The following is a 13,244-nucleotide window of genomic DNA, read 5'->3' on the forward strand; positions in this document are numbered from 1 at the left end:
GCAGGATCCGGCCCCAGGCTCCCCCGCGGAGGCCAGGGATGCGCTGCGGGGGGCCCCGCGAAGACTGAGCGCCCCCTCCCTCGGGGGGCTGGAGGGCCGGAGCCCCCCCGAGGGCGACGCCGAGGGTCCCGGTGCCCTGACCCTTCCCCCAGCCCGCCGGGCTGACACCTGGCGCCGAGCCGATGCATCACAGGTGAGCCGGGACCCCGCCCCCCGAGCAGGTACCCTCCCCCCCCGCCAGCCCCCCAAGGATGCTGAGGGTCGGGGCGCGTGCGGCCCCTCGAGCCTTTTGTCTGAGGCGCAGCTGGGGGGTCCCCGCCGGGCTGGGGTCCGCGCCTCCCAGCTCCAGGGGCTGGGGTCGTTTGATGGGCATCCGGGGACGTCCGCCCTCAGCCGTCTCCTGGTCCAGCGCCCTCGCCTTTCCGCGGACTTGCCCAAGTCACGCCGGCACACCTGGCGAGTGCCCGGCGGGCCGGGGGTCAGGCCTCCCGCTTCTCGGGATTCCCGGCGCCTTTCCAAGAGCTGCAGGGCGGAACTCGGGAAGCCTTCTCGCTAGACCCTGGTGCATTTGTCTTATATTTTTAACCCTTTCATCCTAATTCCACAGAACATTTCTTTCATTCTTTTTAAATTTCTCCCTAAAATTTTCCCCCATGGCACATTTTTTTCATTCTTAATTTTTTTTCCCTCCATAGGACATTTTCTTCAGGTAAATTTAGATCTTGGTGTTTCTATCTTACATTTTTGTTGTTACCATATGGCATAACTTTCCCCTTTGCCCCCATGGGGTCTGGCTTGATGTGCAGTAAAGAAAGTGCTGGTGTGAACACGTCATGCTAATGCGTTAAGCTTTCACTGTAGTACCAAGGAATAGGTGGTACAAGTTTCAGGATTTCAGGCCTCTTCTTAACCGAGTTGTCTTTGAGAGAGGAAAGCCGGGATCAGACACTTCCCACACATTGACATTGGGTTCCTTCATATCTTTATTTTGTTAAATACTTTACAATTCCATTTTAAGCTGGTTGTTTGCTATGTTTGACATCTCTGATTTAGCGGATAAGAGTCCTGAATTTGGGGATGGGCAGAGTTGGGTTCAAGTTCTGTAAGTCATTTACTAGTTGTATGATTCTAGACAAGTTATTGATCCTCTCTGTGCCTTAATTTCCTTATCTGGGCTCCCTTTCCACTAGATCTATGTTCTTATGATGTAAGTAAAGGTTTGCATTGGGAAGGATTTTTTTGGGACCAAACCTCCTTCGTTCATTGGTCTTAACTCCCAGCTACCGAACTCCCTTTGCCAATGCAGATAGACATCTGCTGTACAACACCAGAGATGTGTAGCCAGGAAGTGTCAAAGAAGGGGCTTGAATCCAGGTCTTTTGGCTTGCCTCTCTTTGGGGAAGGCAGAGCAAATTACTTATTGACAGATGTGCTTATTTAAAACTATCTTTGATTTTGCCAAGTAGGCAGTGATGAAATCAGTTGTTTGTAACCGACGTTATGTTTGTGAAGGGAAGGGTACAGGTTTGAGGGCTAGACTACCCAGCTTATGCACACCCGGCGGAATCAAAAGCGGCTCTTGTGGAAGGGAAAGGAATGAGCCCAATTGGAGAGGAGAGGAGAAGACGACAAAGCGAGTGTCTGATGTCATGGTGATGCTTGGCTTCTCTCATGCCTTCTACCTAAGGCAGCCATTGAAGGCAGATGTGGGCCAGATGGGAATGTGAGATGAATTCCTCATTTCACAGATGAAGACACTGGGCACTTCTTTGTGTAGAGTACTCAGTGCCCTTAGCTTCTGGCTGCCCAAGAAAAGTTGTCCCATCTCCGTGAGTCACTCCCCAACAGCATCTGCTGAGCCTCCTGCCTCCCCGTTAAGCTCTGGTCTGAAGATGCCCAGGAGGCCACAGCCCATTTCACTTCTCTTGCCTTAAGGCTAGCTGGCTGGCTTGCTTAGTCCTCTCCTCCTTCAGGAGTGGGTTTTCACGACAGGCGTTGGAGCTGAGGGCTTTTACCAAATGTGATCATGCTAGCAAAGGGGCCGCAGCCATATTTACGTCAGGAGCCGTAATGGCATTAGAATTCTGTTGGCTTTCTTGTCTTGTTGCTGATGTCATGTCCTCCAGAGGAAACTTGACAGCAAAAAAAATGATGTGAGTGAGCTACTTTAAACTCACAGAATAACCAAAAGTTAAGTCAGTATCTACTTTTTTTTTTTTTTTGGACTGAGAGAGTTTTATATCCTAGCTCAGGATACGTTGTAGCACGGAAGCTGTCCAAACAATGCAGCATAATAATGATAGCTTTTCTGTAGCACCTACTATGTGCCAGGCACTGAGTCCTGTGCTAACCTCAAAGGGTTAACATGACTAGCACATGGTCTCTGGTCTCATAGAGCCTATAATCTAATAATGGGGCTGTGTTACATACATGAAGAAAGATAATATCAAATAGAATTTGATCAAGGTCCTATCTGAAGTCCTCAGAAAAGAAAAACATTTCTGGCCAGGGCATAGGAAGGAGGTGGCATTTGAACTGGGTTTGGAAGGATGAATGAGGTTTTAAAAAACAGAGGTAGGATGGGGAAGGGCATAACCAGGGCTGGAAATAAATGGTGTGAAGGGGATAGGGAAAATATGGGACAGATAGTGGGGGTGTTCAGTTTTGCTTAAGTGTGCGGTACATAGTGCAGAGTGGTTAGTGCAGCATGAGAGAAAACTGGAAAGATATGGCGGCCCCAGATAGTGGAGTCCCTTGAACACCACATGAAGCAGGGAGTGTGAGTTTGATTCAGGAGGCAGTTGGAAGCCATTGGAGGCTTTTGTGGAGAGGAATGGGCTCTAATACATGCAGAGGAGGATTCATTTTGCCTGAAGGCCGGGATCTGTAGGGAAGGGAAGGGAGACCAGATCTGAAATTCTTGGACTAGGACAGGGAACTGGGAATGTAAATGGAAGGAGGTATGTCGGTCTGTTGTGGACATAGGAAAGACAGGATTGGTGCCTGGTAGGAAGGGGTAGATAAGGGAAAGGGAGGAGCCAGAGGTAACATGGAGAAGGGTGTGGGTGACTGACTGGTTCAGTGGTGGGCCTGTATCTTAGTATTAGGAGACCAGGAGTTCTATGTTTTGGGGGGGAAAAGAAAACAAATTCATTATTGTCCATGTCAGGTTTGAAGTTGGTTCCAATGGGACATCCAGGAGTAACTGTCCAGTAGGTATTGGGAAGCGTAGATCTTGGGAAGCCTTGGGCTTTTGCTGCCTTTCCATTAGGGGGAATAGGGTTCGCACTGATTTATATACAGTTTATTGCCTGGTCCAAGGACACACACTGATTTTTATAAACAATTTTTTTTTCTAAATTACATGGAAATAAAAATTTTTAACATTTGTTTTGTAAAATTCTGAGTTCTAAATTCCCTGCCTTCCCTCTTGTCTCCTCGAGAAGGCAAGGAATTCGATATAGATTATACATGGGTAGTCATATATTCCATTTCTAATATTAGCCATGTTACAAAAGAGAACACAGACACCGCCCCCCCCCCAAATGCCCAAGAATAATAAAGAAAGAAACAAAAAGTCTGCTTTAATCTGCATTCAGACTCCCATCAGTTCTTTCTCTGGGGGTGGATAGCATTTTTCATCATAAGTCCTTCAGAATTGTCTTGGATCACTGTATTGCTGAGAATAGTTAAGTCATTCATAGTTCATCATTGTACAATATTGCTATTACTGTGTACAGTGTTCTCCTGGTTCTACCCATTTCATTTTGTATCAGTTCATCAGTCTTTCCAAGTTTTTCTGAGAGCAGGATGCTCTCAGATAATAATAATAAATAATAAATTTCATTTATTATAGCACGGTAGTACTCCATCTCAATCGTGTACCACAACTTGTTTAGCCATTCCCCAGTTGATGAACATCCTCTCAATTTCCAATTCTTTGCCACAACTAAAGGAGCAGCTGTAAATATTTTTGTACATCCAGGTCCTTTTGGTTTGATCTCTTTGGGATACAGACCTAGTAGTGGTATTGCTGGGCCAAAGGGTAGCCCCAGGGGCACCCATTTATGACTGGGTGAAGTCTCTGACTTTGGAATGCAGTGAAGTTAACTGGCCCATGAATATTTAAATAGTCCACCTACCTCAATATGATTACACCACCACTTTCTTTGGCTGCCCCAGATAGCTATGAGATGCGTTAAGGAGAAAAGTTCATGAGCCTTAAGAGATATTTTATTTAGATTATTTTAGCTTGTTGACTTCTAGAACTAAATCCTCTTTGGGGTTACCTTTTACTCTTGGGCACCAGGTTTGGTGTGTGCTCGGACTAGGAGGCAGGATTGCTGTGATTTCTAGTGGCCCAGAAAACCCCTTGAGCTAGTGAGCTTCTCTTGGTGTTGCTGTCTGATCTCTTTGGTGCTGATGCTGGTGAGATATTAGCTAGAGATTAGTTCTGCTCTGAACCGATAAGTCATTGATGGTAACCTTTTATTGTTTATTCATCCATAGCCGGACCACGGTTAATGCCAATGACAAGTTTTCTTAATGACTGTGTGGAGTGGATGGGCTAGATTTCGGGTCTAGGGTATATGAGGTCTCTCCAGAGTGTTTGTCTGTAGACCAAAGAACCTTTGAAACGTTATTACGTTAGAGGAAAGTGCGTAGCATTTTTGTCTTCAGCTAACTTATGGAGATGAAGACATAATAGCGCCTGACATAAAGGGCCTGCCATTCCCTCCCTGGAGCCTCGTGACAGCCCTGACAGGCAGACATGACGTGCTTCTGTCACTATGCCCATTTTACAGGTGAAAGAGCTGAGCCCCACAAAAAGGCAGTGACTCGGAAGCCCAGGGCCTTCTTTCAGACTCCCAGTTCAGCACTGTCTTCCCTGCTTAATCCCGATCTCAAAGATGATCCTCCTGCAGAAGCTGATAACTTCTCAACACCTTGAAGGCTCACGATTTCCTGTGTAATGTTGTTCTGCTCTCAATGGGGAAAATACTGATGCAGACCTTGCAGGCTGGCAGTTTGGTTGTTTATTTTTGTTTTAAACCCATCTGTAGGATTGAATGGTTTGGCTGAACACAAAGGTCATTTTCAGAAAGAAATGGATACTCTGAGTGAAAAGTTGTGGATGGCGTTTTTCTCCTTGTCTGGGCGGGCAGCCTGTGGGCGTCGCACCGTCTGATTCCAATGGACCCATGTGAGATGCTCCAGTGAAGTACTCCTCATTCCCTGGGCATCAGTGCTTTCATTGACGACTGTTTGTGCTCTTTCCTAGAATGAATGAGATGAACCTGAGTCCTGTGGGGATGGAGCAGCTCGCTTCATCCTCAGTAAGCAATGCCTTGCCAGTCTCAGGAAGTCACCTCGGCCTGGCTGCCTCCCCTACTCACAATGCCATCCCTGCCCCAGGTGAGTGGTGAAGTTCTGCCAGAGGAGCAGGTTGTCTGTCCTGACACGTAACTGTTTTCCATCAGGCTCTGGGTGGTTCCCTAAACCGGTAGGGGTGTGGGTGGGTGGATGGCAAACACAACGGCATTATGCCCTAATAGGTCATGGTGCATTTTCAGGAGGTGGGGTGAGGGGGAGAGGGTTCTTCCTGCCCAGGACGAGGGCTTTCTGGCTGCTGTCCTGGGCTTGGTGTCATCAGGAGGCAGGTGGGGAGGGGCTCCCGACAGCTTCGGCCAGCAGCTTCCACCTCCTTCTACTTCCGGACTCTGACTTTCTAATTTCATTGGAACACATTGGATCTGAGTAAGCAGATCTGGTGACAGGCAGATCGAAATGATTTTTTTTTTTTAATCTGCCTACTTAGATAAGGAAAGACTTTTGGTTCTAAGTTCTCACATTTCTTAGATTTTGAAGGTGGATTTTACTGATGCTTAAAATCTCTTACACACGTTCTATTGATTACAGGATCATTGATTTAGAATCTAGTCCAGCTCTCCTTTTACAGAGGAGGAAGCTGTGGCCCTCAGCCGAGAGAAGTGCCTTGCTCAAAGTCTCACAGGAAGCGAGTGGCTAAGCCAGGATTTGAACCCGTGTCCTATGACAGCATCCTTTTTTAATGCCTCTTTGTTCTCTGCAGAATCTCTTTGAGTCATAGAACATTGGCACTCCAAGAAACCTCCAAGGGCCTCCATGCATTCTGAGCCTTCCTTGACTCTTCTGTCTTGTTCAACCTGCCAGTCCCTGATCCATTCAGGGATCTGAATGGATCTCAGAGAGGCCCCCAGCATAGTGAGGAGTGACGTGGCCAGACATGACATAGTCAAGTCTGTCCACGTTTGCCTCCATGGCAGTTTGCGTCTCCATCACTTTCCACCCAGGCCACACCCATCCTCCTTCTTGCCCAAATCTGCCTCTCCCTTCTGCAATACCCCTTCCCCTAGCTACTGAAATAACCGCTGGGCTTCCAAAATATCCTACAAATCTTATCCTCTTTGGGCATCACAGCAACCCTGGGAAGCAGGTGTTACTGTCTCCATGTTACAAACTGAGCCTTAGGGAGCTTCAGTGACGTGTCCATAGAGCAGCTAGGCTACCTGCATAATCGTCTTCCTAAAGCACACATCTGACCATGTTCCCCCCAACTCAGAAGTCCTCAGTGGCTCCTTTTCGCTTCTGGAATAAATGCAAACCCGCCAGCCTGGCATTTAAGGCTTCATAGTTGGACTGTAGCCTCCACTTTCCAGATGCTGTCCCAGGAACTTGGTGTTCCATCTCTCACTGTCATGCCTTTGAAGGGCTTGTCCGTCTAGCTTTGACAGTCCTGGGCCTCGCTGGTCCCAGTGCCACCTCCTCCATGATGCCTTTCCTGATTCCCCAGTGGTTCGAGCTCTCAGGCTCCTCTGTCTGTGTGTTGTGTCCCTAAGAGATGTCAGCTCCTCGGGGCCAAGGACTTTATCCTTTTTTGCTTGTTTCCGTAGTACCTCGCACAGGACCTTGTACATAGTAGGTGCTTAAAACTGGCTCAGTTGAATCATCAGCCATTCTATTTTGTGGAAGAGAAAGGAGGCTTAGAAGCACCGTCCCCTGGCCAGGGCTCCCCCACTCCATGATATCTGTGACAGGCAGAGAACAAGGGCCCCCCAGCCTTGAGGAACAGTCTCTCTCCTGTGCCTGACTGTAGGACCCTGATGAGCCCACTCAAGGAGAGGTCACAGGTGCCGGGGACTTGTATAAAGCCCTCCACTTACTTGAAAACTGTGTGGTCAGCCAGCCTCCAGAATCAGTGGAGCACAGCTCACATCAGGCAAAGCGTCTTTTCATTCCCGCTGTGCCAGAGATAAGGCGGGGGCTGCTGGAGGGGTGCGGTAGGGGGACGCGCTCTGCTTCTGAAGCTTCCCGGCGCTCCCCTGGAGGGGGCACATTCGTGGGCAGAGATGTGACCTTGTGCCGCTCACTCCCCACTTACGCCTCCAGCTCTGAGATTCTGTTCCAAAACAGACTTTGATTGGACACGCTGTGCTGTGTCTAAGGTGCTGTCTTTGTGCCCAAATGGGAAGTACATCACTGTCTCAGAGGACCTGGGTTCAAATCCTGCTTATTTCATTCACCTGTGAGACCATGGGCAGCTCACGGCCCTCCTGGGCCTTGGGTTCCCCTTGTTTTGGAACGAGGGGGTTGGGGGTTACATGGTCTCTAATGCCTTAAAAGTAGCAGGTTTTAGTTTAAGATTTTTAATTACGTTGTGTGGATATTCACCATTTACTTTTATCTGAATTATCTTTGAATAATTAGCTTATTGGCACTTCAAATCATCAGGATCATTTTGACTCTTCCTGGTTATTGCATAACCAGCATTAAATCTAAAAAACGTGACTCTGGATCCCTGAGTGAGGAGCTGGAGTTTGGCCCAGTTTCACTGTAGCACCATTCGTGGGAGCCGCTCTAAGGAGGGAAGGACAGGCGTTTTTCAAAGCAGAACTATAGGTGGGATAGTTATTTATTTGCTTATGTCTAATGAGGAAGTCTCTCTTTCATCTGACTGGGAGAGCTGGCCTCCGAGCTAAGATGGCCAGAGCGTCATTCCCTCCTGGGGACGTATGCAGGCTCAGTGACCCTGGGCAAGCCATGTCACTCCTCACTACGCTGGGGGCTTCTCTGAGATTCTAAAGTGGAGAGACGTCATTGACCTGCTTTAGGAGAGAGTGTTCTTAACAGGGCCAGTCCGTATCCCTATGGGGGGGGGGGCAGTTGGGGTTAAGTGACTTGCCCAGGGTCACACAGCTAGTAAGTGTCAAGTATTTGGTCTCAGGCTGAGTTTGAACTCAGGTCCTCCTGACTTCAGGGCCAGTGCTCTATCCACTGTGCCTCCTAGCCGCCCCCCCCCATATCCCTAATTTTAAAAATATATTTGATTGGGGCCTGTGGTTTCTATATCCCAGTCATTGTCCTGGCCCTCCAGATCAAACTCAGCCTATTTTGACAGAGAAAAATGGTTATGCCAAAGCATCAAATACAGAGACGTGGTCTGATCATATGTATGGGGCTCTGTCCTAGGCGTCCCCACCTCTCTTAGGCAGGAGGAAGTAGGTTTAGTTATTTCTTCTCTAGGTAAGTGGGATTTTTATTGATGGACACAGATTTCTGAGATTTTAATGAATGTTTTTCAAGGAGATATTTGAGAGTTTTAATTTGCTTTTTAAGGAAACTTTTCTTTTTTTCCTTTTTTTATCCCCCAGGACTGCCAGTTGCAATTCCAAACCTCGGTCCCTCCTTAAGCTCTCTGCCTTCCGCCTTGTCTCTGATGCTCCCAATGGGCATTGGCGATCGGGGGGTGATGTGTGGGATACCAGAGAGGAACTACCCTCTGCCACCCCCGCCGTACCCACACCTGGAGAGCAGCTACTTCAGGCACATTCTGCCCGGTGAGTCCCCTGACTGGGCAGCAGGCTCCCGCAGGCAGGGGGAGCCTTTGTCTCTCTGTCTGCCACAGGCTTCCTTTTGTTTATCTAACCACCTCGAACACTTTCATTTTATTCAGGGCTTTTCTGCCTTCCATGAACCTGTTTATAAAAAATATTTCAATCGCTATATTTCAGCCTAATTGTTTTCCTTTGTGATCCTGTGTATTTTATTTAATGCATTTAAAAACGATTCTGAGAGGGGAGTGGCCAGGAGGCTGCACCGGACTGACTGTCTGAGAGGCCCAGGACACCCCAGTGGTGAAGAGCTCCTGGTTTCAGGCAGAGAGCCTGCACCTTCAGGCATCCAGCCGTGTGCTTTTGCCCAAGTGTGGCCCGAGAGTTCCTGACAGCATGGTGGGGGAGCAGCCCCCAGCTGAGCCTCTCTCCTCCCCCCTTCCACTGCAGCGCTGGCTTCGGGCTGCTTTTATAATTTGGGAATGTCTTCTACTACATACCCAGCCTGCTGGGGGTGGGGGTGCTTTCAGGGAGGCCGTAGCAGGTCTGGCTGCTTGCGAGTTTAAAAATGTCCTTCTCTGGGTCTTCCTTGTTTCAATTAGTCAGTCAACAAGTGTTTATCAGGCGTTTAGTCTATGCGAGACCCTGTGCTGGAGGCTGGTCTGCTGCTGGAGCATCTGTCCCTTCAGAGCAGCATCTTTCATTGCAGCCCGGCGGAGGAATTGTAAAAATAAAAATGCCCACCAAGTCCAGCCAGAGGTTGGGGCGTTTAGGTCATTTTTATTCTACTTTAATTCTCACCTCTCAGCGAAGAGTCTCACAAGAACAGACTCATGTTTATATTTACATTAATCCTTGAAAAACAAGCTTATTTTTATTAAACTGGAAAAAACCATCCAGACCTTCGTAGGAAAAATTGTAGCCAGAGATTGTAGTGTGTGTATGTTTGTCAGTGCAGGTGCTGCTCAGGTATTGTTTGGAGAACATTCGTGTGTGCCCGGATACCACCAGACCCCTCATTTCCTGTCTCTTTCCTTCATCAGGCATCTTATCTTATTTGGCCGACAGACCGCCTCCTCAGTACATCCACCCGAACTCCATCAGTGTGGACAGCAATCCCGCACTGGCCGTCTCCAGTAACCCCTCGGCGTTAGACCCCTATCAGCCCAGCGGCAGCGTCGGCCTGGAGCCCGGCATCGTCCCTCTGGATTCCCGGGCAGTCAGTGCCCACGGGGCCCAGAGCCTCCACGCTGGTGACGGCCACGAGGTGGCCCTGGACACCGCCATCACCATGGAGAGCGTCTCCAGGGTGACCAGCCCCATCTCCACAGACGGCATGGCGGCCGAGGAGCTGACCATGGACGGGGTTGCAGGGGAGCACTCACAGATGCCAAATGGTTCCAGAAGCCACGAACCTTTATCCGTGGACTCAGTTGGTAGCAATTTGGCAGCAGACCCTGTGGGACATGGGGGTGTGCTCCCTCTTCATGGGAATGGCCTGGAGCTCCCTGTGGTCATGGAGACTGATCACATAGCGGGACGAGTCAGTGGGATGCCCGACAGTGCCCTCAGTGATTCCATCCACACCGTGGCCATGAGCACCAACTCCGTCAGTGTGGCCCTGTCTACCTCACACAGCCTTGCCTCCCTGGAGTCCGTTTCCCTGCATGAAGTGGGCCTCAGCCTTGAACCCGTGGCTGTGTCCTCCATCACCCAGGAGGTCGCTATGGGGTCAGGCCACGTAGATGTGGCTTCAGACAACCTCTCCTTCGTGCCACCATCCCTGCAGCTGGAAGACTCCAACTCCAACAAGGAGAACATGGCGACCTTGTTTACCATCTGTGAGTGTGCCCAGTGGGGGTAACGGTGGCATCATCACCCCACCATCTTAGCAAACAGCTCAGCGTGGAGGTGGGGGAACATGAAACATGTCTAGAAATCGGAATGTGTTCTTGAGCTCAGATTGGATTTTGTGTTAAAGTACTACCCCCACCCCCTTTTCACAATGGCTTAGAGATTATTTCAGATGTTTCCTTTATCCTAGGAATATCTTCCTGTGGTGTGGGTGTGAAATGGCAGGCTGCCCTTTTTACACATAAGCAAAGACCTAGGACGGTTTCACCTAAATTCCAGAAGCACATCTCAGGTCCCATAGTCTCCATGTGAGGTCACGTCGCTTTTTAGCACGAGATAAGAGACAATTTCTCAAAGCTATTTGTACTATAAAGCTTTAGTGAGGAGAAGCGTATGCCTGAGAGTGCTGCGAAGAGGGCAGACTCTTCCTCAGGAATCTTCAGAGGGGACCCAGGCACCCCATTCGGTGGCCCTGCCCCCGAGGAGCCCGCCAGAAGGAAAGGATCAAGGAAAAGCCCGCGCAGGGGTGGGGAGTCTCTGGCCTCAAGGCCATTTTTAGATCCTCAAGGGCGGCTTGTTGACTGAATCCAAAGTCAAAGGCCGTACTTCAGGGTCTAGAAGGCCACATGTGGCCTCAAGGCCACAGGTTCCCCACCGCTGGTCTAGCGGCTGGTGGGTATCAGGGGGTGGATATTGGAACCTGAGAGAGGAGCTTGGGCCCCTGAGAGTATCACGTACAGACTCATCCTGGATGTAGGAGGAGAAAGTAAGCCATCCGTTTACTTACCTAAATCTTGATCTTTTCTGAGTAGGCAGCCTCAGCCCCATGCCGTCAAATATCTTTAAATTCTAGAATCGGAATCCTGTTTGAGAAGAGGACTCGGCTGCCCTGATCTCAGTGCCACTGATCCCCGTAGGACCCTGGCTGTTGGAAGGGGCCTTAGAGGCCGTTGCGGCCACATCATTCGAAGGGGAGGCCCCCATTTTACAGATGAGATAACTGAGGCAGAGTTGAAGTGACTTGCCCAGGGTCACCCACCTAGTGGAGGTCTGAAGTAGAATTTGAACTTGGGATTCCCTGATTCCAAGTCTGACACAGCAGTTCTTGGGAGAAACACTTGAGTTGGAATGTGAAAAAACAGAAGCACAGAAGGACCCTCCTTGGCAAAGCAAGTCAGTTTGAGAAAGGAGAGAGAGCAAAGAAGCCGTACCTGGGAGGCAGGGGAGTAAGCATTTCTAGAGTGCCCATAGGGTGCCGGGCACTGTGCTGCTAAGCGCTTTACCATTATTTGCTCTTCTGATCCTTCCCACAACCCTGGGAGGAAGCGGCTAATTATCCCCATTTTAAACTGAGGCCGGCAGAGTTGAAGTGACTTGCCCAGGGTCCCACAGCTACTAAGTGTCCAAAGCTGGATTTGAACTCTGCTTTTCCTGACTCCAGGTCCAGTGCTCTGTGCACTGTGGTAGCACCAGCTGGATAGAGTTCTGAGACTGAAGTCAGGAAGGCCCGAGTTCAATTGCTGCCTTTGACACTTAGGCTTTATGGCCCTAGACAAATCATTTTACCTTTCTGCCTCGATTTTCTCTTCTAAAATGGGGATAATCTTAGCACCTGCCTCCCAGAGTTGTTGTGAGAGTAACATTTGTAAAACAGCATTTTATTATTATAAAGAGCTATATCATTGTATACAGCTAGGTCCTGATTAGTATGAATCATGAGTCTCCAGGAGTGGCCGCATTACTTGAAATCGCACTGCGTATTTCCATTGGACTGGAACCAATCGCCGTATTTTGTGTGATTATAAGTTCAGATAGTGTGAAGTCAAATACATGCCACCACTTTAGGAGACACCTTATCCACACTGAGTGGAACCTGGGTGTGAGTACTTTGCGAACTGTAAATCCCTATAGAAATGCTGACTGTTGTGATAAATATTATCATCATCTGAGACACTGGGTTGCAGAGTTTTAATCTGAAGTCCATCATCAGAACGTGGTTCCCACTTTGTTGATAGTTGAACTAAGGACAAATATGGCTCTGTAGACACTGAGTCAGTCATGCTGTGATGTCACCGTACACCAACAAGGTGGCCTTGCCAGGCCCTTGGGGACATCCCAGAGCTGCTTCCTGTGTGCTTTAGACCAGGCCAAGTGTGTCCAAGGGCACAGCCTGGAACTCAGTTCAATGCACTTTCTATAGGCAAAACTCTGTGGAAGGCCCTTGAAGGACAATGAAGTCAGGCCCCATCCCTGGCCTTGAGGGCAGGATGGGAACAAGGAAGGTGTACAAAGATTACTCCAAGGGGCAGCTGGGTGGTGCAGTGGATAGAGCACTGGCATTGGAGTAAGGAGGATCTGAGTTCAAATCTGGCCTCAGACACATAACACTCACTAGCTGTGCAAGTCTAGGCAAGTCACTTAACCCTGATTGCTTCACCAAAAAAAATTAAAAAAAAAAAAAAAGAAAGAACAAAGATTACTCATGTTCAGGGAAGACTGGGTAGTGTCAGGGTCCAGAGG

The 13,244-nt window shown here is 49.0% G+C and overlaps 1 protein-coding gene across 3 annotated transcripts in view; it reads left to right on the forward strand.

The window, feature by feature from the left end:
- The window catches only part of PRDM4 (PR/SET domain 4), a 41,926-nt gene that overhangs the window by 538 nt on the left and 28,144 nt on the right, over nucleotides 1-13,244 (forward strand). For all 3 annotated transcript variants that reach the window (XR_003570143.1, XM_027873773.1, XM_027873783.1), the window contains exons 2-5: nucleotides 5-193; nucleotides 5,282-5,415; nucleotides 8,691-8,876; nucleotides 9,914-10,711. Coding sequence is in view for 2 of the 3 variants with exons in the window: in XM_027873773.1 (XP_027729574.1) it covers nucleotides 183-193; nucleotides 5,282-5,415; nucleotides 8,691-8,876; nucleotides 9,914-10,711 (1,129 nt within the window). In the remaining variant the exon portion in view is untranslated. The remainder of the gene's footprint in view (nucleotides 1-4; nucleotides 194-5,281; nucleotides 5,416-8,690; nucleotides 8,877-9,913; nucleotides 10,712-13,244) is intronic.

This window comes from Vombatus ursinus, unplaced genomic scaffold (genome assembly GCF_900497805.2).
Source record: "Vombatus ursinus unplaced genomic scaffold, bare-nosed wombat genome assembly UNPS02003292.1, whole genome shotgun sequence".
Classification (NCBI taxonomy): Eukaryota; Metazoa; Chordata; class Mammalia; order Diprotodontia; family Vombatidae; genus Vombatus; species Vombatus ursinus.